Source organism: Vipera ursinii (genome assembly GCF_947247035.1).
Source record: "Vipera ursinii genome assembly, chromosome: 4".
NCBI lineage: Eukaryota > Metazoa > Chordata > Lepidosauria > Squamata > Viperidae > Vipera > Vipera ursinii.
Genome location: NC_139514.1, coordinates 89,988,866 through 90,016,050, shown reverse-complemented (window position 1 = coordinate 90,016,050; position 27,185 = coordinate 89,988,866). Strand labels below are relative to the sequence as shown.

Below are 27,185 nucleotides of genomic sequence, written 5' to 3'. Positions count from 1 at the left end.
TTATTTTTATTTGACATCTTTTATTGTTTTTTTTACTGAGATTTTTGCTTTTATGTTTATTTAACTGCACAGTGTTAAGTTATAGATTTGCAAGATAAATACATAAGTAAATTTGTAGGTCACACCAGAGAAGAACTGACTGTCTTTACTGACTGGTAAAAAGGAAAAACTACTACAGTATTTTAAGCATAATGTACAGGAATGAAATTATGCACAATCAACAATTCCTTAAGTCCATATGGCAATTCTACCCTACATTAACATTTTGAACAGATTTTACTACTGGCTTAGAGGAACAAATGGTATTTTCAAATAGCTGGCTTCCAACTAATTTGGGGTATATTTTAGACATCAGAAAATTATAAAGATGCTCTGTTGCTGATGATGGATTCATAAACTGTTCCAAGAACCAACAATGTATTCATCACTTTAGCAGCCACAGTGCCATATGCTTTGGGAAAGTTTAATCAGAATTCTTATCAGAAGTCAGGGTTTTTCTCCCCCAGAAATAATAATTAGATGTTTAAACATTTCCAGTGTGATGTGCTTCATCAGATTAAGCTCCTGCAATACTATCATTTTGTTCAAGTCAGTAGTTACACCTGACATGAAAACAGCTAAATTATTTATCAAAGAAACTGTCAGAGGAAGAATAGATTGATATCAAATCATAACATATTGGTAATTATCAGAAATACTGCTATTAAAGATATTATATTCTGTGATTTTAACACATAGTACACTGCTGCAGATTGGTTTATGGTAATAAACAAAATAAATGTATATATTATAAAATCCTTTTTTATAAAAAATTTATAAAAACAATGCAGTTTGCATTGTTTTTTGTCACCTGTGCTTAATGTTGTAATACTAAATTATCCACATCCACAGTTATCTTACTGCTGAAATTGTTTTAACTTCCAAAGAGAAGGTTTGGAACTTGGAGGCTTCAGGAACAAATGTTTTTTATTCCAAAAAGCTGAAGCCGACAATGGACTGAAGCAAATTTACTATGGTGATTTGACTTGCTCACATGTTGCCAGCAATTTTCCAATCAGTCACTAATAACTATGTGAAAGTGCATACTATGCAAAACAGGATTTTTTTTAAAAAAACCCAGAAGTTTCAAAATTATTTTCATAGATTAGAACAGAGGTCCCCAACATTTTGGGCACCAGGGACTGGTTACATGGAGAGAGGTTTTTCCACAGCCTGGAGGGGGCATGGTTTTGTGTGCTGCCTGCATCCTGCGGATGGGGCTTTCCTTGTTTGTGTGGACTGGTTGCTGGCATGCTGCAGCCCGGTACTGGTTCCACAGACCGAGGGTTGGGGACCCCTGGATTAGAACACAAAGCTGAGATCTCCAACATGAACTTCAGCCTAAATATACTGTATATTACATTTAGAAAATACAGGCATAGACGTTTAGCTTATAATAAAGATCTAGGTATCTGGTAGATTGCCTACAGATCATAAGCCTAGGGGGGATTTACTAAAACCCCCAATGCAGTCTTACGTCACGTTAACCATTATGTGCACAGACAGAAAAATTATTTGAAACTAATTTCACTAGTTATGCTGCATCTGGACTCCTTTGACTATTCTTAGATGCTACACTTTAGGAACATTAAGAACTGAAGGAATGTCTACAAAAGAATAAGAAATATGGTAACCCAAGTCAAATAATAAATGGCAAAAACCCAACTCAGTTTCCAGAAGAATAGACTGTCACATGAGATAAGAGGGAGGAATTAAATTCCCAGACAAACACTAAATGACAGGTGGCTTTTGATCACCTGTAATCCAAATTTCCTTTGCTTCTATTCCTATTCCAGTTTCACTAAAATATTAGAACATGAAAAGGTATTTTGTAATTCTGCAGATGCCCTGCTCTGAATGAGGTTAATACTGATTCATGCTTGATCAGCTTATGGAGAATGGAACAACAAGGCAGAGCTCAGGCTCTGAAGACATTTGGAGAAGATGGTATGTACAGCTGGTCCTTGTCTTACAACCATTCATTTACTGACCATTTGAAGTTACAATGGCACTGAAAAAAGTGATATAATAATTTTTACCCTTATGACCATTGCTACACCCCTCCATGGTCATGTTATGAAAATTCAGATGCTTGGCAACTGACATGTGGTTATGATGTTTGCAGTGTCCCAGCTTCATGTGATCTCCTTTGTGACCTTCTAACAAGCAAAGTCAATGGGGAAGCCAGATTCACTTAACAGTTGTGGTACTAAGTTAACAGTGATTCATTTAACAATTGTGGCAAGAAAGGTCATATAATGCAGTAAAACTCACTTAACAACTCTCTTGCTTAGCAATGGAAATTTTGGGCTGAATTGTGGTCGTATGTCAAGGACTACCTGTAGTCCAGTTATACCACATAGGGTGATCAATGGGACCTGAATTTTGGAATAAGTTCTGAAACAGTATAGGAAAGATAAAAATAAAAATCATTATAAATTAAAATGTATAACCATGCTGGCCTATAAACTGTGTAATGTAGCTAAAGAAGAAAGTCCAACCACTTAACAAAACATTAATTGAATTGGTCTAATTTGTTGCTTAGGTTTTTTTTGAATAAGGACAAAAAATTCATCCTTTAAATTGATCATTAAAAGATAAGAGATCTTTAAAATATATGGTTCTTTACTTATCTGGAACTTACTCTTGGAAAAGAAAGACTCCTATACTTTAAACTGGTAATTTTGTATTTTTGTATTTGTATTTTTTTAAATGGCCCCCAAAATTGAAGAAGATGGAACAAAAGTTTCATCTAGAAATTCATAATCTTTAGCAATAAAACGGGTGGGAAGGTAACAGCGTTCAGTGAGCTTTTGGCATATAGCCATGCTGGCCACATGACCACGGCAAATATCTTTGGAAAACGCTGGCTCCTTCAGCCAAGAAATGGAGATGAGCAATGCAGCCTGGAGTCGGACATGACTGGACAGGGAAACCTTTATCTTTAGCAACAAAACGTATGGCTATTAAGCTTGAATGCTTTTACACACTCAGATTTTTGCTCCAATACTTCTAAACAGTGATTAATCATGAAGACAGCATTCAACACCTATGCAGGAGAATGATTAGTTACAACATGTATAAACTCTAAATGAAAACAAAATACAGTACTGTATTTGTTAAGGATCTACTGAGCTTAGCATGTTTAGATCAGCTTGGTACTAGCCTTCATGAACATGTTACTGCACTAACACTGAAAGACTGTTCTGAAAGTGAACCCCACATGCCTGCATCTCTAGAGAATCAATCCCATACTCAGCGTCATATTTAATCTTGTCTTGTTCTGTTTTACCAAAGTGCTCATGTGCAATTTTCTGAAAGAAGGAAAGATGTTTACAGTATAATTAAAACAGCCTCAAACATTCACATATCAATGTTTTAATATGCCTCTAAGCCCTGAGGTGATACTTCACTTAACATCTTTGTTCTAATTAATCCATTTTGGCTGAACTTGGATATATGGCAAAAGACTATTTGATGCTTTTTCTGTATACCTGCGCTGTTCAAATTTGCACCATTTAAAAAAAGCATATCAATCAAAGAGGTACAACAGATGGAGAGGACAGTGAATTTCTTAATATGTAGGTACTTACTCAACCAGTCAGCAGCTCCAAAGTTAAATTTGTATGTGTGTGTGTGTGTGTATGTATATGTGTATGTATTTGTGTATGTATGTATTTGTGTATGTATGTATGTATGTGTATATATATATGTGTGTGTGTGTGTGTGTGTGTGTATTCTTGGAAAACCTTTGATGCAGTCTCCAGAGTTCCTTCAAAAAGTGACATCAAAATTCAGTGATGATTGTGACAGAAAATTTATTACATATCTAGTAAGCAAATTAATTCAGTTAATTAATTATTTTAAGGCTCAGCATAATGTATCTACTCTTCCATGTTGCAAAGTGATAATTTACCTTTTCATTTTTCCTTTCTTCTGTTTTGCAAGCTGTGTTGGTTGGGCTACAAGTCACCAAGCTACTGACGGGCCCATTTCCAGCTTCTCCATTGAGACTGACTGCGGTGACATTGGGAGGAGTAATTGCTGCTGCTGCTGAAGTGAGAGGAATAATAGGTCTTGCACATTGTGCTCCAGGGATGACATGCACAGGAGAGTGGTGGATATGTTGTGGAGAAGCCACTGAGTGTGATCTGATCACAGTTGCTGGGAGGCGAGATGGAGAATTTTGACTTCTCAGTGGTGAGACTGTGGCTGTGGGCCGATCCTGGGCCTGCACAGAATTGTGCACAACTGAAAAGAAAAAGGATGTAGAGAAACAGAAGGGGAGGAAAAGTAATTTCAGAAACACTGTCAAAATAGAAATGGGCATATAATCAGTGATTTTGAGCAGTTTAAACTACTAATTCAGAAGGAAACTCTTTGATTATAGCTCATCTACAATACAGAAACAGTAACATCTCAGCTGTGCAAAAGCTTACAATTTTCATCTTATATCTTGATTTGCCGTATGCAGGAAGAAAAACTGCATGCAATTCAGAAATAAACATAGTCCAAGCAAATATATTCACGATCAGATTGAACTAGATTTTTGTATAATACTTTAAAAATAAAATATGGAATATTTTAACTGAAAATTGCAACATTTCTTATTTACATATGAATACAGGAAGCAGTCTTATTTACTCCCCTCCTGTAACTACCTATTCTGACAGACGAAGTAATCCAGAATAATGTGAACAACTTAAATAATTATTTGTGGGGAGATTAGATTCATTTAATTTTAAGTTGGAATTCTGAATTGGGACCGATTATATAAGTGTTATACCAGCAATTATTTGTTCTACTATTTTGAATTGTTTTTAACTGTCTAGGTTTTAAGGATGTGGACAAGATATATGGAGAGATGAGTCCTTCTGAATCTTAGAGAGTATCATTTTACAGTGGTTCTGAATTTTCCTGTCAGGCTGGGTCCAGAAGGTGATACTGGAAGGCTGTGATTTGACACCTAGATTGTGGACTTACCCTGTTCTACAGGACCATTTCACTTTATCTCCCATGCTATTGATGTAGAGAATAAGGAAGATGACCTGGATAGAGACAGGTAAGATCCATCTCCAAGAATGAGGGAAAAACATATCTTGAGTTCAAAACAAGCACAAAGTATGTGGCAACGGCTCAAACATCTCCTTAATCCACATGGCAGGGTATAAGAAGGGGAGGAGGTTCAGCATAATCAGACTTGCAAGATTCTGTTATTATAGCCTCTCTCAATAAAAGTAGTCTTAACCTTCTCATGAAGTTGATTCTTGGTCTGATTCACCTGGTAGGGCTAACAGTTCAATATATACACAAAGGTACTGGGAGAGATTATCTGAAACTTTTAGAATGGATTGTCATCATTATGCTGGCTGTATGCTGATGTCACCTCATTCTATGCTAATTACCATTCAATTCCTAGGTAGCAGTCAGTATATATTATGTAAGTTTGATAATGAAGGATGGATGAAAACAAGACAAGGTGCTATTGGGAAACAGAAAACTGATCTCAGGGACTAAGTATCAGACTGTTTTGGAAAGAGATGCATTGTCCTTGAAAGAACAGATTTGCAGCCTGAGAACATTCCATGAATCTCGGCTGCCATTAATAATATCTTTGATGAAAAATGCACATGTCTATCCCTGAGTCAGATGAATTTGGCAGGGATTATTACCTTGGATACCTTGAATATTGCAACATGCTCTACATGGGGTTCCTCTTAGTAAATGTCTGGAAGTTGCAGTTTGAGAAAAATATAACAAGCTAAATACTAATTGGAACCATATGATGTTGTGTAACATTTACACTAGATGTACAATAAATATAATACAACAGATAGCAGAATCTACATGCAGTATACAGCCATTTAAAAATAAGACCTTTGTAATGAGTTAATCTTCTTGAAAATGTGGGATAACGAACCATTTATTCTGTGATTTCAAATAGTCACCTAAAAACCCAAGTCTATTCTATTGCACTTCTGATCAGAGGCTGCTTTTTCTTAATATGTTTAGGACAAATCAGTATTGTACGTTAGAAAAGCAATCTGGAGATCATCAGAAAGTATTTCTGAAATGATTCTGAAAAGCTGCTGGAATATATAATTATAGTAGAACAGCTCAAACGAACAGCAGTGTAAAAGCTGATGATATATGCATGCAGAAAATTCTTTGAACGAAGAATACCATGTGGAGAAAAAGCCCATTACAGAATGTATGCATTCTATTTTTTTAAAGAAGAAATTGTATTTCAAGTCTGGCCTGGATGTATCACTTGTTTTTGCATTGCATAATAAACATCTTTCATATTTTAAACCTAATAAACTGTTTGAAAACATTAAAGCAATACATCACTTGTTAAGTAGACTTATCAAGTTTACTTCTTAACATACAGGATGCTTTATGCTTCCCAAATGAATTAGTGTAACTTCTGTAAGTATTATAGTGGGGCTTCTGCTATGGGTACAGGATAGCAAGATAATCAAAATGTGGTTCTTGCAATCAATAAATACCACCTTAAACAATGCAGGCAGAAACCCAAACAAAAACTCTTATTACTGATTACATTTTAAACAGAGCCAGGAATTTACTGAGGAACCCTAGACAGACAGAGAATTCCAAAGACTCCTGTCTCTGATGTGAGATTCAGAGGACAGGAGGCCTGCACATTATACCTACCCATTTGCACAGCACTGCGAGTCTGGGTAACCGTGTGCTGAGAAGAGTATCTCAAACAGTTATTCATCTGTGGGGAGCCTGCTGGCAGCTGGGTCTGAGAGGGAGGGGTCGTGATTGGAACCGCTGGTCTGGTAACAGGAACAAAACTGGTAAGAGCTGGGGCTCCTGGTGTAGCATCTCGAGGGGAGCCTTTTGCTGTTGGAGAGCCTCCTGTTAAATTCCTGGGCTGGTTAGTTGCTGCAGGAACCCTGGAGGAAAAGGAAGTCCAACATAAGAGCTCTGTGCAAGAAGTGAAAGGCAAGACTTCCGGTGGCGGCGCGGCGCCGGAGACAGCCTTTTCGGGCTGCCCGCGGCTCAGCTGTGTAATTTTCACCCGAAACAGCGCCGATCACCTGTTTGGGTGAATTTGAAGCCCCCTCCTCGGGAGAAGAGGAGGGGGTGAGGCCCCAGGTAGGGGTCGAGTTCTCCGGGGCCGCCTGAGCTTAAAGCTTGGGCGGCTGAAGGATCGAACTCCCCCGTAGCCTGGGTTGCTCCCAGCTGGTCAGCGTCTCTGCTCCGGATTTCTTGGAGCAGAGCCAGGCGTTTGCGACCACCCCTGCCTGAAGGAAAGACTCTGGAATAAAAGGAGCAGGCAGAGCGGTACAAGAGGAAAAGGTGAAGAGGATTATTATATTTTACTCTCGAGCTTAATGGACTTTTTAAACTTAAAGTGAAAGTGCGTCACAAGTGAAAGTAAAAGATGGCGGCTAAACCTCCTTCAAAAACTCTTCGGAGTGCTGGAACTTCTCCGGTGCAACAGACATCGTTGAAAGCCTTGCTTCCTCCTGCTGCATTGACATCGAAGGATTTAGAAGATGCCCTTGAAAAGCATGCCCAGGTAATTTTAGTAACATTGAGTGATAAACTGGCAAAAATGGAGGAGAGAATAGAAGAGAGGATGGAAGAGAAATTTAGTGCGATGAGGGTAGACATTTTGTCTACAGTGGAAAGTGTGGCTGAATGTGTACAAGGTTTGGAAGAAAAAGTGGAAGATTTGACTCAAAAAAATGCTGAATTAGAAGTTAAGGTATTGGAGAATGAAGACAGAGCAGACAGAGAGTTAAGCCTTGTTCAGTTTCACCAGATGCAGTATGCTATCAGAATTAGGGGCTTAAAAGAAAATGTTAAAGAAGATTTAAAGCAGCTGATTTCTGAAGCCCTGGAAGCAGTATTGGGTCAGCCAGCATCTGAAATAAAGGGATGTATGGATAAAGTTTTTCGTGTGAATTCATGGATTGCCAGACAGAGGAAGCTACCTAGAGATGTGGTGGTTTACTTTACTAAGAGAGAAATTAGAGATGAAGTTATTCAAGCTGCCTATGATACTAAAGTAGTGGTTGCTGATCAAGAAGTTTTGGTCTTAAAGGAAATTCCTCCAAAGATTTTAAGGAGAAGAAAGGACTTTGCATTTTTGGTGCAGGAACTTAAACAACGTGACATAAGGTTCAGATGGGAGATTCCAGTTGGGCTGGTGGCGATGCATGAAGGTAAAAGATATCGTCTGGTTACTGTGGCACAGGCGCGTGAATTCTACAATAATGTTTTAAAAGCAACCCCACTATCACTTCTGGAAGCTGCAAAGGGATCTGGAGAAGGAAAACCTCAAGAGGCCGAAGATGGACAGACAGAGGAGAAAGGTGCAGGAGGGGATCAAACTATAATTTCATTGGCTGATGCTGGAGAGCAGAGGGTGACGCGTGCTGCTTTAAAAAGAGCAAAACAAATAAAAGAACAAGACCAGCAGAAGATTATGGAATTTTCAAAGCGCACTTACAGCGAGACAGTGGGAGGAGCGCGGCCCAAAGGAGGCAGGGCCATTGATGAGGTGCTCCAAAAGCTTCGGGGCGATAAGAATGGCAACTAAATTTTTGACTTGGAATGTTAATGGATTAAATTCGCCTCAGAAGAGAAAGAAAGTTTTTTTTATATTTAAAACAATTTAAGACTGATGTTATATGCTTGCAAGAAACGCATATTAGGGCTATGGACCAAAAGTTTTTACTGAACTCAAGACTGGATACGCAATTTGTTGCCTCTGCAATGAATAAGAAAAATGGAGTGGTTGTTTATATTAAAAGTGCTATAACAGCGAACTTAATTGAAGCAGATAAGCATGGAAGATACGTAATGATGGACTTGTTGCTAGAAGGCAAAAAAACACTTCTAGTTGGACTGTATGCTCCTAATCAACAACAACAACAGGCTGACTTTTTTAGCTTACTTCACACAAAGCTTACTCAGTTGGATTACAAATCGTTTATTTTTATGGGGGATTGGAATGGCGTTTTGGACGTACAGATGGATAAGGCTGGTTTTTTTAAGCGTATTCCGTGTCATGCCAGGCTGCCTAAGTCTTTTTTTGAAATGAAGGATGATTTGGAATTGCGAGACATTTGGCGTGACACACACCCGCATGAAAAGGATTATACATTTTTTTCTGATAGACATCAATCTTTTTCTAGGATTGACTTTATTTTGCTGACTAATGATTTCTTTTCTAGGATTAAGAAGATAAAGATTTGTGCAAGAGCTATTTCTGACCATAGCCCAGTATGGTTAGAGATTAATAAGGATAACAGAGATAGGCGCTCGTGGCGCGTAAATGAGAATTTGTTTAGAAACCAGGAAAATGTGGAAGAGTGTAAACAGCGAATGAAGGATTTTTTTGAAATTAATATGAATAAGGATACTTCTATGGATATGGTCTGGGATGCTAGCAAGGCCTATATGAGAGGAGTGTTGATATATATGAACAATAAATATAGACGTACGTTGGAAGCTAGAAGAAAACAATTGGAGAATGAAATTAAGGAAAAGGAGAATGCTTTGATTTTGAATCCATTGGATGTGAAGACTAAGGAGGCTATTAAGCTATTAAGAGGACAATTTGATAAATTAATGGCTGATCAAGTGGCAACCAATTTGAGGTTTGCCAGGCATAATACTTTTTGCAATGCTAATAAGCCAGGTAGATGGCTAGCTTATAGACTAAGGAAAAAGCAGAGGGCTTCTAATATAGACAAAATTGAACACAAGGGAAAAATGGTGTTTCAACAGGATTTTATTAAGGAAGCCTTCGTGGATTTTTATTCTAAATTATATGCTAAGGAGAAGATTAATGAAAAAGACATTGATGAATATTTGGAGAATGCTAGCATCCCGGTGCTTACACAAGTACAAAAAGAGGAGATTAATCAACTGATTACAGAAGAAGAAATATTTACAGTAATTAAGGAGTTGAAGGTAGACAAAGCGCCAGGTACAGATGGTTTGACTGCGGCCTACTACAAAAATTTACAATTAGAGATGGTTAAACCGTAAAAGGAATTGTTCCAGACAATCCAGAGAGGGGGAAAGGTGCCTCCATCTTGGAGAACTGCTTTTATCTCTTTGATTCCGAAGGAAGACCAAGATGTTACTCAAGTTAAAAACTATAGACCGATATCACTATTAAATACAGACTATAAGATATTTGCTAAGGTGTTGGCTAATAGATTGATGAGGGTTCTGCAACGGGTGATTCATGGGGATCAAACAGGGTTTATTAGTGGTAGGCAAATGAAAAATAATGTGAGGCATATAGTAGATGTGTTGGAATTTTTGGAAAGGAACAACCAGATCCCTGCGGCGCTAATTTTTTTAGACGCTGAAAAAGCTTTTGATCAATTGAATTGGCAATTTTTGATGAAAGTTTTAGACAAAATGAATTTTGGGGATAAATTTTTGCAATCAATCAGGGCATTATATCAAAAACAAACAGCCCGAATAATAGTTAACAATAGCCTGACAGAAGTATGTAATATTGAGAAGGGCACAAGGCAAGGGTGTCCGTTATTGCCCTTGTTATTTGTGTTAACATTGGAGATATTATTGGTAAAAATACGAAATTCGGAAAGAATTAAGGGTATACAGATTAGAGATCAGGATTATAGATTGAGAGCGTTCGCAGACGATCTGGTTGTTACAGTGACCCAGCCAGAGAGTTCTGTTGTGGACCTGATGGAGATAATAATGCAGTATGGGAAGGTTTCTGGATTTAAAGTTAATGCACAGAAAACTAAAATTTTGGCTAAAAACATGACAGCATCGCAAAAGGCCCTTTTAGAAGGGTTAACTGGATTTGAGATTGTTAAAAGGGTTAAATATTTGGGGGTGTTTTTGTCGCCCTCTAATACAAAATTATATAAAAATAACTATGAAAAATTATGGGGAAAAATCCAAAAAGAAATGGAGAGTTGGGAAAAACTGCAATTGTCTTTGTTGGGGCGAATCGCAGCAGTAAAAATGAATGTCCTGCCTAAATTTTTATTTTTATTTCAAATGATACTGGTTCTTAAGAAAGATTCTAATTTGGAGGAATGGCAGAGAGGTATCAACAAATTTGTTTGGGCAGGGAAAAGGCCACGAGTTAAACTTAAGATTATGCAGGATACTCGTGAAAGAGGTGGTCTTAAAATGCCTAATTTTAAATTATATTATGAAGCTGCTGCGTTAGCAGGTATAAGTGATTGGATTAATTTGACACAAGAGAGATTATTAAATCTTGAGGGCCACGACTTGCTGTTTGGCTGGCATGCATATTTGCTGTATGATAAGAAGGTAGATAATGTGTTTAGAGTGCATATTTTAAGACAGGCATTGCTGAGAGTTTGGAAGAAGTACAGACATAAGTTAGATTGTAAGATACCATTGTGGGCAATTCCAAAACACGCAATAGAAAATATACATGCTGGTTTCAAACATGATGTGGCTACGTACAAGGAGATTCTAAGCTTGGAAAGAAATGTTTGGTGTTTGAAGCCATATAGTCTCTTGCGAGACGAGAAGATTGTTCAAAATTGGTTTCAATATACTCAGCTACGGGCCAGGTGGAAAGAAGATCAGAAAAATGGTTTCACAATGACTGATGAAAATCTGATGAAGCAAATTAGAAATCAGGGACCAGCACATATTAAACGGATATATCTTGCATTGATAGAGATTGATTCAGAAACAGAACTTGTTAAGGATTGTATGATAAAATGGGCCCAAAATATCCAGGAAGTTATCACAATGGACACGTGGGAAAAGATTTGGGTGAGGAACGTAAAATTTACACAAGCTCAAAATTTAAGAGAGAACTTTTATAAAATGTTTTATAGATGGCATCTAGATCCTAAAAAGCTTGCAAGTATGTATCCGAATTATCAGCCAAAATGCTGGAGATGTGGTGATGAAGATGCAACATATTTTCATGTATGGTGGACTTGTAAAAAGGTTAAGGCCTTCTGGATAAAAATTTGGTGGAATATGCAGAAGATCTTCAAGCAAAGGATAAAGTTTTGTCCGCAACTTTTCTTGTTAGGAATAATTACGGATGCTACGGTTGTGGACACTAAATTGATGTTAAATTTAATTACGGCAGCAAGACTTTTGATAGGTCAGTATTGGAAGAAAGAGGAACTGCCGACCATAGAAGAGTGGACTTTAAAGGTCTCCGACCTGGCAGAGATGGCGAAGATTTCGGCTTATTTGAAAGATCACTCGCAAGAACGTTATATTATGGAATGGAGAAAATGGATTGAGTTTATCCAGAACAAGTATAGGGTCAAGAAGTTTCATGTAGCATTTGAATAAGTCTTCTTTCTTTTTTTTCTTTTTTTCTTTTAGCTTTTCTATTTATATTTAATATTACTAAGGTTTGTTTTATCCTATATAAGCTAGAGAGTGATGGATTTTAGAGTTTATGGTTTTTAGTATATGGTTGTTTATGATTGTTTTTTTTATATATATACCTTGTATTTAGCTCTGGGAAGTCGGGGGGGAGGGGGGAGAGGGAGGGGGGAGGGAGAGGGGAGGGGGAGGGGGGATTGTTAAAGATAAACTGTATGTTAAAACTTTTCAATAAAAAAAAAGAAGTGAAAGGCAACATCATTGAAACCAATGTTTCCCCATCTGATTAGATTTCTCCTGTGCCATTATTTGGCACAGCATCTCTTGAGATTTCTTGTTGTTGTTAGTTGCGAAGTCGTGTCCGACCCATCGCGACCCTATGGACAATGTTCCTCCAGGCCTTCCTGTCCTCTACCATCTTCTGGAGTCCATTTAAGCTCACGCCTACTGCTTCAGTGACTCCATCCAGCCACCTCATTCTCTGTCGTCCCCTTCTTCTATTGCCCTCAATCTTTCCCAGCATTAGGCTCTTCTCCAGTGAGTCCTTCCTTCTCATTAGGTGGCCAAAGTATTTGAGTTTTAACTTCAGGATCTGGCCTTCTAAAGAGCAGTCAGGGTTGATCTCCTCTAGGACTGACCGGTTTGATCGCCTTGCATGAGATTTCTATTGTGTGCTTATCAAGTAAAATAAAGGACAAGCTTTTTTTTAGTAACTGCTAGACACAAATGACACTCGACTTATGACTGCTATTAGAATTGGAAGCTGTTATGGTCGAGACGCTCAGGTGACCACAAGTGATTTTACGACCTTCTTTGCAATGGTTATTAAGCAAAACTGGTGGTTGTAAGTTTGAATTTATTCATTTGAATAGGGTTCCCCCCCACCCCAGAAACTGGCCAAAACATTGTGAAACATCCAAACTAGTTGCCAGATGAGACAGTGAGACCATTTACAATGGCTGGGGAATAATTTACAGGCTGTAAAGCACCCACTACATAGCTGTCGTAAATGTTAAACAACCAGTTATAAGTTGAGGACTACCTGTGGAACAGCACATTATGTCTCATGGGAAAGTAGCCACCAAAGCAATATAAATGATACAAAATAGGCAATCTTCGCTCTTTTATAGAGAGAAAAGCTGGACAGAAATCCTTACTCCTGGTGTTGAGAAAAAATGTAGGCTGTATTAATACTTGCATAAAAAAATCTGTTTGATGTCTTTTAAAGAAAACATGAATATGCCAAAAGTAGGAAACAGAAACAATGGGCATTTTAGCTGGTCACTGAACCATACAGATTTTCTACTTATCTTTGTGTAATTTCTACCACATGCAGCAGTTTAGATATATAGCTTTTCCCTTCCTAGCTATAAGCAATCTCTGTATATAGTTTAGTTTAGTTTAGTTTATTGAATTTATATACCGCCCTTTTCCCATAGGACTCAGGGCGGTTTACAAAGTATTTAAAAACGTCAATACAATACAAAAGTTAAAGACAGTTAAAATAATTAAATTTAATCACTGAACAAATATAAAACCCCATTTAAAAACTCTCAGCCTGGGCCGGAAAGCTCAAAGAGCCAGGTCTTCAGGTCCCGGTGGAATGACCGAAGGTCATATAGACATCAGTCTAAGATCACAGACAGGATGAAGATGTGCTTCACTGTGAAGATACAAGTGGGAGATCACACACAACCCTTCAGCATCACAAACTGTTCTTACAAAGCATTTGTGTGGATACCATAATAAAAATATAATGGAACTGAAAATAATAAAAAGAAAAATATCTGAAATGCAACTCAGGGAAGACACATTTTGGGATTTATTTCCTTCCTTTGGGAGGTAGTGACATCAGATTGCTAAACCTCCCACCCTGCTTCTCACCTGGAGACAGGAGTGACATAATTGCCTGGAAAGACGCCACACATGCCATTTCTCAAGGATGTCCCTTTGAACCAGCCATCCTGGCACTTCTCGATAACCCGATACATTTCACCCTTACGTAGTTCTAGTTCATCTGTCTTCTGAGGTTTGTAGGCATATAATGCCAAATAGCTGTCAAAATGATAAATATATAATTAGTGAAAGGGTAAAGATGAAAACGCACATAGCAAGTAAACCATATTTTGTTTTAACATAAAAAGCCTGCTATTGCTAAATTTATTTACTCAGTGGGGAGAAATTATTATTGAAATTATTAACCGGCAAAAGAATATAGGAAAAAAGAAGGGAAAACTCCATCCAGAAAGCTACAAGATACTTACCAATTAGCAGCACTGGAGCATTAATTGGAAATTTTTCTACAGATTTCAAAAATACGATGCCTGTAAGTAAGTTTAGCTGGATACCGATTATCAAAATGAAAAGCAAATCATGGTGAAGAAAATAGTCAGGTAATTCTACGTAATGTATTTTTAAGATACATAGCACTTTAAAAATAGGCAGCTGAATTAAAGGACAAATAAAAATAGTATTTCTAAAATTACCAGAAATCATTTTATAAAATTTAGTTTTTAAGTTTCCCTATATATCAGAGGGATAGTCCTTGAAAACCATGGTAGGTGGTTTGATGGGACATTGTTGTCCTGGGAGACCGGGACTTGTAGCTGAGGAAAAACAACCAAAGGGAGGGAAGGGAAGGGAAGGGACTTAAAAGTCTGGGCACAGGTAGGCTGATAGGCTATACTGTGTTCAGATATCTTTGGCCATGGAGAAGAGCAGGGATGACATGTAATAGCTCTGCCTTCTTTGTCCCATAAAATCACTTGCCAGGATTCTTCCAGATTTTTATTTCAGACAAAACTCAGAACAACCAATCTTTCAGCAAAATCCCAAAACAATCAAAATTCTGCCAGAACATTAGCCAATTCAAAATGGTTTGGCAGAACCTCTAGGATATGAAGTTTTGCTTCAAGTTCAAAACAAATACTGTATATTGCATATTCTATTGTGTGCACACCCCTAATAAGTTATACTATATATAAAACTATACTGGCTTTGCTAAATTACATGTGTGTGTTTTTTCTGGCAATTACTGGAAGGTGTAAAATTGGAATGCCCTCCACATAGCAGTTTTAAAAACTACTAAATCATATAATTCAGTTTGAATACAGACTCTAACCAATACACATGAGGCCTTAATTTTTCTGCTTTCTAGAAAATATAAGCTGAAAAAATAAATGTTGCTTGCTTTTTTATTTTGTCCCTGTGTGCAGTAAGCATTCTTACTACAAAAAATAAAGAGCAATAATTATTAGACTGCTCATATCTTTTAACAATTCCTTGAGGCACTCTTTGCCTTGATTTATCAAATGCTTCCAGTAGGCAGCATCCTGATCAAATAATTAATGTCTATTTTTCACAAGAGGCTTGAGGAATTATTGTCACATTATGTTTTGGCAGTCTATGTGCAGTGAACTATGTTAATTAGCACAAGCACGTTGTCTGGTTTTAATGCAATCAGTACTAGCCACTTGGAACAAAATGTAAAACCCACAAGCTATCTTTGACTACCCAGTGGCATTAGAAAACGGAAATGAACTTTGGGCTTTTTGTGATGCTGGTTGTCTGGGTATTATGAATTAACTGATACAGTTTCAATCTACAGTATTCAGCACTAATAGTTGTGAGGTAAAATTGCATTCCAGTTTTAATTTTGGGCTATAGAGGTTCAACTGTGACTGATTTTAAAATGTCAAATTCATGGTGCTATGATTGATGTCATCTTATGAGTTTGTAATACACTTTTGAAGTGAAGTCTGGTTTTTTAGTGCTTAAGAGCATAAAAGTGCTTATTTTCCTTTTCCTTACACATATTAAAAGATTCTACAATTTGTCAAGTGGAATATTGCAGACAATTTACAGAAAACCAAAGACAGAGCTAGTTAATTAAACATACATAATTAAGTACGCATGGTTAGTGTTATATATATAGGTAGTGCTCTTTTAGTGACTGTCTCGTTTAGTGAGAATTTGTGCTTAGAATGATGAAAAAGTAACCCAAAGTGACCAATCTTTTGTATGTGTACAAACCAGAGAAAGCTGAAATAAAATCAGAAGCTGTCACAATCTCATTTTATGACCACTTTGCTTAATGAACTAGTTACTGGTCATTAAATAAACCTAATGTGGTTGTTAAATGAGGACTCCCTATAATGCAGTTTGTACCTGCTATTTGTTCTAGTAATCTCACGTTAGTTTTCCTGCACTACTTGTGCAGTTATCGTCACTGCTATATGTCACTAAGCATTTTCAGTCACTTTGGACATTGTGGAAGAAAAAATGCTATAATGGAGAAGGTTATATAAAGATAGACAAGATGGGCAGCACATAAACAAACAAATAAGGTAATTGAGAAATGGGTGAAGGACACTCACCGTCTCCAAAACTAATCAGAATATTTTGAATGGAATTTTTTCCAGGGAACTTTGCAGCTGACAAGAAAAGTGTTGGATCCAAGGAAAAGAAAACTGAGTTTGTGCTTGGTATTTTTTTCCCCTTGACTGTGTACTTAATTTCAATATATAATTATTCTTTTTAGTATCTTTCACTGAAACTAAATTTTTTACATATACCATGCTAATGTAACATCATTTACTGCACTAAATACAATACTGGAAGAATTTTATTTTATGAACCACTCTTCCTAATGGAATATAATTTTAGGTATTACATTGTATAGGAATATTGTTTCATAAAAGTTTAATATCATTTATGACAGTGGTTCTCAACCTGTGATCTGGGGGGTCCGTGAAGGCTTGAAGAAATGTTATGATTTAAATCTTGAGTTAAGTCTTGGTGGTCTGTGGCCACAAACAGTATTTAAAAGGGGTCTATGGAGAAGAAAAGGTTGAGAACCACTTATGATATTAACAATTTTCTCTATTTGATAAGAACAATACCTGCCAATTAATCATTCACAGAACTATAATAAATAACTTGGAAATTAAAACTGGTGTGAACCTGGTGGATACAAGTGACCTGGCTTTTCACTCATCAATTTTCAATTTTGACAAAATGCTGGGTCATCCAAACCAGTCATAACCATGATGAGATTTTCAAACTCCAAATAATAAAGCCAAAATGATACATTGCTCTTCAGAGCAAAACTTCTGCTTACATATTGAGTGGTAGTTGGACCTTTGATGGCGTTCCTTGATCTCCCACAATTGCACTGGTTTTGAGTCCAGCCATGGTTGCGGATCCAGCTAAAGTAGAATCCTAGAAGCAACAGAAGTGGAGAAAAATGAAAGGAATGCCATTTCATACTCATTTTTTTACTGAATTGTATGATCTTCAATATGTTTGTTTATTTATGCATTTTATTTATTTATTTATGTATTTCATTTATTAGCATCCTTTTCCCTTTAAGATAAGGTCTTTAGCTTTACGCATTCTAACAATGTATTTTTTTGCAGAAGAGTCACCAATGGTCAATGCTTCATTGTAAAAAAAAACCTGTTAAAAGAATAGATAAAAGTTTAGATATAAAGGGGCCCTATAGTAAGGAATAAGCTATGTAAGTAGTATAATACTTTTTACAATGCATGAAAGGTAAAAATACTGGGATGGTGTATGTGAATGAAAAGTTTGGAAATTTAAAGGTAATTAATTTTGAGAAAATTATGACTGATAAAGAGTGGTTTGAATACAGTGGGAAAATTAAACTTAAATAAGAATCTTGAAAACAGGACACATAATGATTTAATAAGGACTTTTATAAATACAACTGATATAAAAGCTGATTTAAAAATCTTATATTTTGATGTTATTGTTTGTTGTACAAGTACTAGAAAAATGTTTATACTCAAATTTGTATGTATCGAAAATATTAAGAATTATATTTGTTTAATGCAAACAAAAGGAGAATATTACTGGAAGAGAAGATCAAGGAAATATATCATTGACTAACATATTGATTAATTATAGAAATTAATATTATTGTTTTTAAATATATGAACCCAGATAACACACTGTTTGCTAACACACTAGGGATTCTTATTGTAAAAAATCAATCAAATGTAAATAAATAAATAATCCCCTGTGGTTCTCCTGAGCCGTATTCCTAAAATTGCCAAGTTAAGCTGAGTCTTGATACATTTGGAATTCACCAGGTTGGTGAAAACTGATGTAATATAATATTTTCCATGTGTAGATCTGTATTCATCAATAACATGTTTTCCCCAAAATGTGCAGTGAATTGAACAAAACAGACTTTGTAAATCATGGATACCCAGATGAAGTCCCTATATATCATGAATGTTAAACTTAGATGATTTTTTGGACATTTATTTTACAATATTTGTATCAAACTAACTTTGCAAACTCTGGGCAGCTCAAAATAATTGCAATCTAAAATCATAAAAATATTATAATTGAAATGATGCACCATAAGGGAGATATAGGGAAATCCTATACTATAGTTACCTAGTTCCAAAAGCTTCTAAGCCAGTCTTAACAGATGTCCTAAAATTAACAAAATAGAGGTGTTCAGTTCTTATCACTCTAACTTCTTTGAAATGGAGGGCGGGGGAACCATTGACATTCTTTTTAAAGATGATGTAAAAAGATAGAACAATTTCATCTAAAGGGGGAAGTTCCTAAAATCACTGAGACCCAAGACATAAAGATTTTTTTTAATCATCACCAACAGCCTGAATTGTACTTGGAAATGTATTGGTAACTAATTCATAACTTTATTTTGCCAGATTTAGCCTGGTTTCATCCTACCCAATGCCTTCCACAGCTTTACCAAGAAAGATGATGATAATACCCTCTATGTAATGATAATATCTCATCCAAATTGGCAGATGATATCCCAACAGAAGATATGCCCATTTGTTAAATATAGATGATAAATACCATTATTTTTCACATGGAACATTATATTTTATATGGCAGGAAAAATACTATCTTGATATATAGGACCACTGGCTTGATTTCCAGAGGGAGGTGCTACATGATATATTTGTAATTAATTTACATTTACTTTCCATCTAATCTTGAGACTCAAGGCAGCACACTCCGCATCTGTATTATATCTGCTCTGGTTAGGTTTTACAATGATAACATTGTAATGTACTGGCCTTTTATATGCTGTAAGTGTTTGCTTATGTTGTACTGCTTGCTAATTGCTTAAGTTCAATTGCTAAGTGCTTAGTTCACATGTATGTTTGTTGCTAGCTGGCCCAGACTGGTTGTCTCCAGCCAGCTCAGTAGGTCTTTGGGCAGGAAACAACTGCTTTAAGCCTATTGGTTGTCGCCTACCGGCCAACTGTATAAATAACTGCACAGCAGCTCCTACGTTGCTTCTGTTATGTTCTGACCTTCAATAAAGCCTGTTGCTGTTTGAACCTTCCGTCTCGCTCAATGCCTGCAAAGAACTGGCTACGCAACAAAAATAGTGGAATGTGTGATTGAAAATAGTTTTGGTCAAATATATTATCACTTGTGAAAACATTGCCTATTTAATTATGTCTGTTTTTAAATATCACAATGGAAGAGTTAAAACTTAATCTCTTGTAAAAAGATGTTTTTTAGGTTGTGTAGGGTTTGTCTTTGCTAAGAATAATATATAAATTATATTTTGTTTACTTCAAGGAACTGTTATTAAAACAGTTTAGCCCATTAAAGGATGCTTGCAAGGTGGCATTTTGATTTAAAGGCCAATAATCTTCAGAAAATTACATTTCATTGATCTATGAACATAGTAATCTATTAACAGATTCTTTGCTTCCTAGCATATTGACATATTTGTTTAGGAAAGCATGAATTTAAAGAAAACAAATCATGAAATCTTGAAAAAGTAAAATAACAAATTCTTATTCTATTTTGTTAATGACTCAAACATCTGATTTAGCTTTTAACTAAACTATATAAGGGGGTATGATCATTTATTTATGTATCTGTCTCCAAGAGAAAGCAACAAACGAAAATCAAAATACAAACTGAATGTAAATCAGCTACTTCAGACTGCAGTGCTGTAAATGTGTATAGGATTATGATTATCAAATGGAAAGACCCAGAAGGAATTGGGGCAAAGGAGAAAGGCAAGAGGAAGGATATCTATTGCCTTTTATTATTTTCCTGCTACTTGCAGTTGCTACATACATGCTAATTAATATTTTTCTTTCCCTCCCTTCTTTTCCTTTTCCAGTGTCATCAATTGCTTCTACTTCTATTGCCCAAATATTTTCTCTTGTCGCTTTCTTTATGGCCATATTTTTATTAATAAAGATTACATATTTACCTCCAGGGGTTTTTTTTTGTCATAGAATGCCCAGAACAGAGTTCTGGCACCTGTTTTGGATGGAACCTTGTAGGGTAGGCAAGGCGGGTTGTATGATGTGTGTGAGTTCCGGCACCTTTTTTTTTAAAAACAAAAAAAGCACTGTTTACCTCAGTTCTACTACAGGAGATAAGGAACAAGGAAAGAGCTCCTTCAAATATAGTGGTTGCTCAATATTCAACCAATAATGGTGACACTTTCCTATGGACTTGAGATTGAAGATAGGTTAGGAAGATGGATAAAAAACAAGGCATTTTTATCTGTACAGGGAACCATTAATTGGAAATACTCCATTTAATCCCCATTACTGAAGGCAATAGGAGGAAAATAAATTGACAAGAAAACTTTTTAAAATCATGAATTCAAAGGCAACATTTGGTGCAATGGAATTCTCTGGCACATAGAACACAATAAGGACTTTTTTTTTACTCACTTTTCCATTTCTGGCATTAAAGACAAAGATCAGCACAAGAAATGCAACACTCCCCTCCCCCCCCAAAAAAAAGGAAAAGGGAGAACCAGTTTGAAGTTGTGGTAAAGGCACCAGGGTAGAAGCTGGAAAATTGGGAGTCTTAGTTCTGCTTTTGGCACAAAGTCAGCTGGGTAATTTTGGGCCAGTCACTCTCAGCTCTAGGAGGAAAGCAAGAGCAAACAATTTCTGAAAATCCTACTAACTAGTCTAGGCAGTCAGTAGGAATCAACATTGACTTGAAGGCATTAAAAAAAAAGACAATGTAGTTTTGACAATACCCCAAGTGTGTGGTGTATCTTTTGCTATCTGCTATTCTCTTTGGATGGAGAAGTAATAAAAGTTAACATTGATAGGAGGTCTTTTCTCCATTGTGCTGCTCCTTGTGTGGGCTTTTCCAGTGCCTAAAGATAGATACTCAAGTAAGATCTGACAGTGCAAATTGATTTTCTGTGCATGTGCACGCATGTGCATGCACATGCGTGCGTGCATGCATGCACACATACACACACACACACAGAGTGAACAGCCATAACAGTTTCTATTTCATGCATGAATTTTGTTTTTTTTTACAGTTCTATAGTAACTGCTAAACAAGTTTATTAGGTACTTTTTAGCTTCTAGTTGCATTTTTAAGATAAATGGGAGTCGTGTAACTATATCAAAATACTGTACAGAACAACATTACAAGTTCAAATGCAAATATGCTATTTTATTCCTAATGGACAAATATTGTGTTATCTAAATTTGGAACAAATTGTAAAGTGTTTCTCTCAATACTGAATATAGTGTATTGCAGTAATACCATATTTATTAATGGAAATAAATAGGTCTTTCATGTCTTTATTGCATATTTATATTTTATCTTTAAAATGAGAGCAATAAACTTAGAATCCACCTATAGAGTTTAATAACATGTGATCCTTTGGCAATATCTCAGCTAGAAAATTGACTAATAGTCTTTGAGACTCATGCTACTCATTTCTGTCAAATTCATTGACTAACCAATGGGTCATGCAGTTACTCCAAGCCTTAATGTTCTTAGGAATAATCTCAAAGCACTGAAATTATATTTGCACTGGATCAACTATTGGCAAGAAAAAGCTGCACTGAGATAAAGCATTCTCATCAAATGTTAATTAACGAATGGGAGTTAGGGCATCCAATGACTCCAGAACACAGCTTTTCTGTTAGTGGTGCAATATATTAATAAACACCCCTCCACACACTGATAAAATATAATTACAGCTGCAGATGGGCACACACAAGCTACTTCTCTATTGAAGGAGGTGATAAACATCAATTCCTGCTATAGATTTATCTAATCTATAAATTACAGAAACATCTGTGGTATTTCTAACTCTTGCCTACACCAGGCAGTTTGAGAGGCTAGAAAATAAACTACGGCTCAGTTGTTTCTGTGTAGCTGGTTGGGAATATTAAGATCATTCAGTAGTACCGAAGAGCATCTGTTTAATGAATCGCCATACCAGGGAGGACCCAAATTGCAGAACTTGTATGACTGAACTTTTTGCTTCTCACTTGCGTGATCAGCAGCTTGTCCTTGCCAAGATAAAGAATTTACACTGACTTTCATATCAGATGAGCAAGAAAGGTACAATATGATTTCACAAATATTTATTATTTTACTTGATAGTAAATATGACTTAATTCAACATGGCTTCTTCTAAAGTAAAAGAAAATGAAGAATAATTTGGTGCAGATTTTTATTATTTTTTGCAATATTGGTATAAAATTTCTATACTATGATCAGTGGTTCAGGTGCAGAAAAACAGTATGTCCATTTTAGTTAAAAAGCCATTTAAACAAAACAAAGACATTAGACATCCAAATACAGACGTTATTCTTCTGGGTTCACTCAATTGCACAGACTAGTAGAGAACTAAACTGCATAGCTCCTTATAGCCTATCTCATAACTACTACATGAGCGGGTCACCTTTACAACTCTTCTTCATATTCCTGATTGTGACTAAGAGTTTCAATTTAGGAATGCAGGAAATTACCATTTGAGGGTGTCAAGATTATTTTAGATACAAGATTTTTTAATGTGCAATCAACTGCATCAAACATAGAATGTTATGAATGGCTCAAATAACCTCCAGTGTTTGCCACCAATTCTATCCTGTCACCCACAAAAAAATTCTGAAGTTTTGAAAGGCAAAATGATTAATAGCGCCTTTGTGAAAGCATCTTCATTTAAAGATTTCTTATGTTCTTATAGGCATACCCAGGAACGTACCCTGAAGCATGAAGAATAACAATAGTTAAATTTATTTTGCCTTAGGGAATTGGTATGAATGAACACGATGAACGTATTTGTTAATTTCCAAACTTCTTTTTTAAGTGTTTCAAGAATAATGTTATCGCAGGCAGTAGTGATCCTTTTAGACTGATTCAAAACATTTCTATTTGACACCATAACCTCAAGGGGTGTATTCACAGAGCATATTTGTGACCTTGGGTGATCATAAATATAGACACAGCTGCCCAACACTAATTCTTAAAAGTGCAGTAATGGAAAATGTATTTTCCCCTCTACATGCTAAACATGTCTTCTGCCATATAAAAGATCTTTACATTTATCCATTTTCTGAGTGACTTTTTTAAAAAAAATATTTTTGTAACTTTTCAAAAATAAACATAGAAATGGGCAACTTATATAACATATAACATGTGTAGAATAGTACATGTTCACGTTTTTAAAATTAAACAGAGCCATGCTTATATTATGGACATATGTAAATTTCAACTTCAATGTATGTGATTATATGACTCTGGTGCTTTGTCTCGGTAGAGCTAAATCAACTGAAACCAACATTCTGAGGTTGGGAGGGAGCCAGGTGAATTTGATACAAAAACTAGTTTGAACTTTGATGATATATTATGAATATTACTACCATTATTCACAAAAAATATTTCTTTGGAAGAAAGAATTATTTGACTCTGTCCGAGTCAAAGACCAAAGAGGATTTGGAATGATTTCTCCTAGTCTCCAATGGAGAGACATAAAACTAAACCTTTGTCTTTGGCTTCTCTTTCTTTTAAATATAATAATCCATATGCTTCTTATCTTTACTCTGCCAATGTTCTTCTACAGCCTACAAATTTGGAGCATGTTTCTTGTTTTCTATTGACGAAGATTTAGATACATACGCCCATTTTCTTTTATATTGGAAAATCATTAAGACAGATTCTGTTTTTTTAGTGTTGCTATTGTAACTTATCATTCTGCATGAAGATGGCTTTCATCTTCAAAATATATACCATACAGTTGGGAAGTAGGTATTGGTTCTAATTGTGAACAAATGTACCCTCTGCTCAAGATCAGAATTTATTTTGAACACATACAAGCAGTGCTCTAGTATTCTTATCTCCCAGCTCAGGTTATATAGTGAGAAGGAGGCAGCCATGCTTCATTATTTATGACATTCATCTTTGGCCAGAAAAACCTAGGGATTTGGAAATTGCTGACCTGTGACCTTTCCAAACAGCAAAGAAGAATAATTCATAAGGGGTTCAAATGGAGAGAAGATGAGACATCTGTGGCCTAGGCAAGATTGGTGAGCCAAGTGGGACCTCCTCTGCTGTTCAGACCAGTTTACTTTCACATACCTTGTCTATGAACCTCATGCAGGCTCAGTTTTATCACTGGCTTGCAGCTGTATTATATTCTCAATACAAATCAATTTAACTAGCCTATAAGAACACTTGATGTGACACACAGACACAATTTAGAAGGCCATATTTAAATTTTATGGCTGCATTCAATGAATGGACATCAAATGTGCTAAATGCAAATTAGGTTGAAGCAGGGCACATAGTGATCAAGACAATACAGGTTTCTACAAAAAACAAACAGCAAAATCTGTCACTAAATCCCTTGCTTCTTAGGGCTGCTAGAAGCTATTCTTATGTTTTTGTGTCTATAGAAATTAGAATCCATTAATTTCATGCTTTTCAGATGATAAAAAGGCTTAAGAATACTACTTGTTTTCAAACGCATTTATAACAGCACAAGGAATGTATGTGCTTATTATTGACAAGCAGGGAGCTGTTGAGACTTGAAGAATAATCTTTGTAGTTTGGATACTTAACACAGCAGTAACTCCAAATGCAGATTCTTTCTGAAATTGTACCTTACATTGTACGGTAAAGGATTAAACATAGTTATTTAATGTAATAGTGCTACATGTATTTAGCAAGTTAATTTCTTGTAATGGGTTCATTTTATAACATATCTAGGTTTTAATGTACAGAAAATCTTATGTATGTAAGTTCTGAATCTATCTCACTGATTTCAAGGGGATCTAATTTGAGTAAACCATCTTTTGCATCAGGATATGAATAATATTAGGACCACGATTAATTTTTTAAAAATGCCAATAATCTTTGATGAAATGCAAGTATCTTTTACAAAATATTTAACTAATAAAGTAACCAACTGCCCCCTGCAGTGTCTCTTAGTAAACATAAATCCTGTTAGACTTTGTATTTCTCATTTATTTAGTCTGCATATTCAGAAAATGCTTTAATAAAGCCTCTCATTCCAAGCAACAATTGGAACATTATCCTCAAGAGATACATAACCACAGTAGTTTTGTTTCATGTATTTGAAAACCACACTTACAGTAATTTTGTTCATTAGTGTGTATAGAATTCTGCAATCAGAGTAAACACAAATGCAACCAGTAGTTACAGAAAAAGTGTGCAAGGCAAGGATGATTAAAGTTCTTAAGCAAATTAGCAGGATGGGACCATGGGAGTCACAGCCATAGATCATGGAGAGAAGCTCTCCTTTGACTTCTTGTTGCTTGGCTTAGAATTTAACTAACCCTAAAGATCATGCAGTGGGAAGCAGGATAGGATGAAGGGATAAAAACTTAGTTTGGGGAAGAGACAGAAAGTTAATTGAGAAATTTGTTTGTTTGTTTATTAAAGTTATTGGCAGCCCATCTTACCACAAAGTAACTATATGGTACATATACACATTCAGCTTTGGATGTGGTGAGGGAGACAAGGGAAAGAAGAAAGGAACTACTAGGACATTTGGAGGATTCATCCCCATTGAAATCAATACCTTAAGACTGTTCAATGCCAGCAATTTACTTGTTTTATACTGTTCTTGCATATCTATCTATCTATCTATCTATCTATCTATCTATCTATCTATCTATCTATCTATCTATCAATCAATCATCCACCCATCCAATTTGTATAGCTGCAATTCTAGATGACTTTCAACAAACAAAGCAACAAAAATAAAAATCTGTGCTCCGTGAGCTGCATTGGCTGCCATTTTGCTTCCAGGTCAATTCAAGATGCTGATTTTAACTTTTAAAGCCCTTCATGGCATGGGACTGGGCTATTTGACAGATTTCCTTCCCCAACTTATATCAGCCCATCTCAATAGAGATGGCTGAGAAGGCATGCAGCAGGTACCATCAACTAGAAATCTAGATTTGGTGGTCCCAGGAGACATGCAATCTCTGCTGTGGTGCCCACCTAATGACCATTTCTTTCCTGCTGAGATTATATTAGTTCCATCCCTTTTGATATTCCAGAAGTCTCTCAAGACCAGATTATGTTATTAGGCCTAAGAACTGAAGACATGTTTCAATGGTTCCATTGCTGAGGTGGCTGTCTCTCTCTCTTTGCTTTGGGTTTGCATATTTGTTTTTATATTTATATCTATCTTTGTTTTTATATCTCAGATATAGAGATATAAAAAAAATCCGCATTATAAGTTAAATAACCAGCTGAAGCTTCCTAATACTCTTCAAGGGCAACTCCATGTAGAGTGCATTGCAATAATGCAATCTGGAGGTGATTAGGGCATGACTGACTCTAAGGATGTATACAAGTGGTCCTTGACTTACAATAGTACATTTAATGACAGTTTGAAATTATGTGACACTGAAAAAAGTGATTTATGACCGTTTTTCACACTTACTGTATGACCATTTCAGCATCCCCACGGTCACGTGATCAAAATTCAGACACTT

The 27,185-nt window shown here is 36.0% G+C and overlaps 1 protein-coding gene across 1 annotated transcript in view; it reads right to left on the bottom strand.

The window, feature by feature from the left end:
- Nucleotides 1–27,185, bottom strand: part of SH3RF3 (SH3 domain containing ring finger 3) — a gene marked incomplete at its 5' end in the record, with an annotated part of 97,355 nt that overhangs the window by 28,102 nt on the left and 42,068 nt on the right. The window contains 4 exons of the mRNA XM_083362567.1: nt 3,956–4,290; nt 6,715–6,962; nt 14,290–14,460; nt 17,525–17,625. Of these exons, the coding sequence (XP_083218693.1) occupies nt 3,956–4,290; nt 6,715–6,962; nt 14,290–14,460; nt 17,525–17,625 (855 nt within the window). The remainder of the gene's footprint in view (nt 1–3,955; nt 4,291–6,714; nt 6,963–14,289; nt 14,461–17,524; nt 17,626–27,185) is intronic.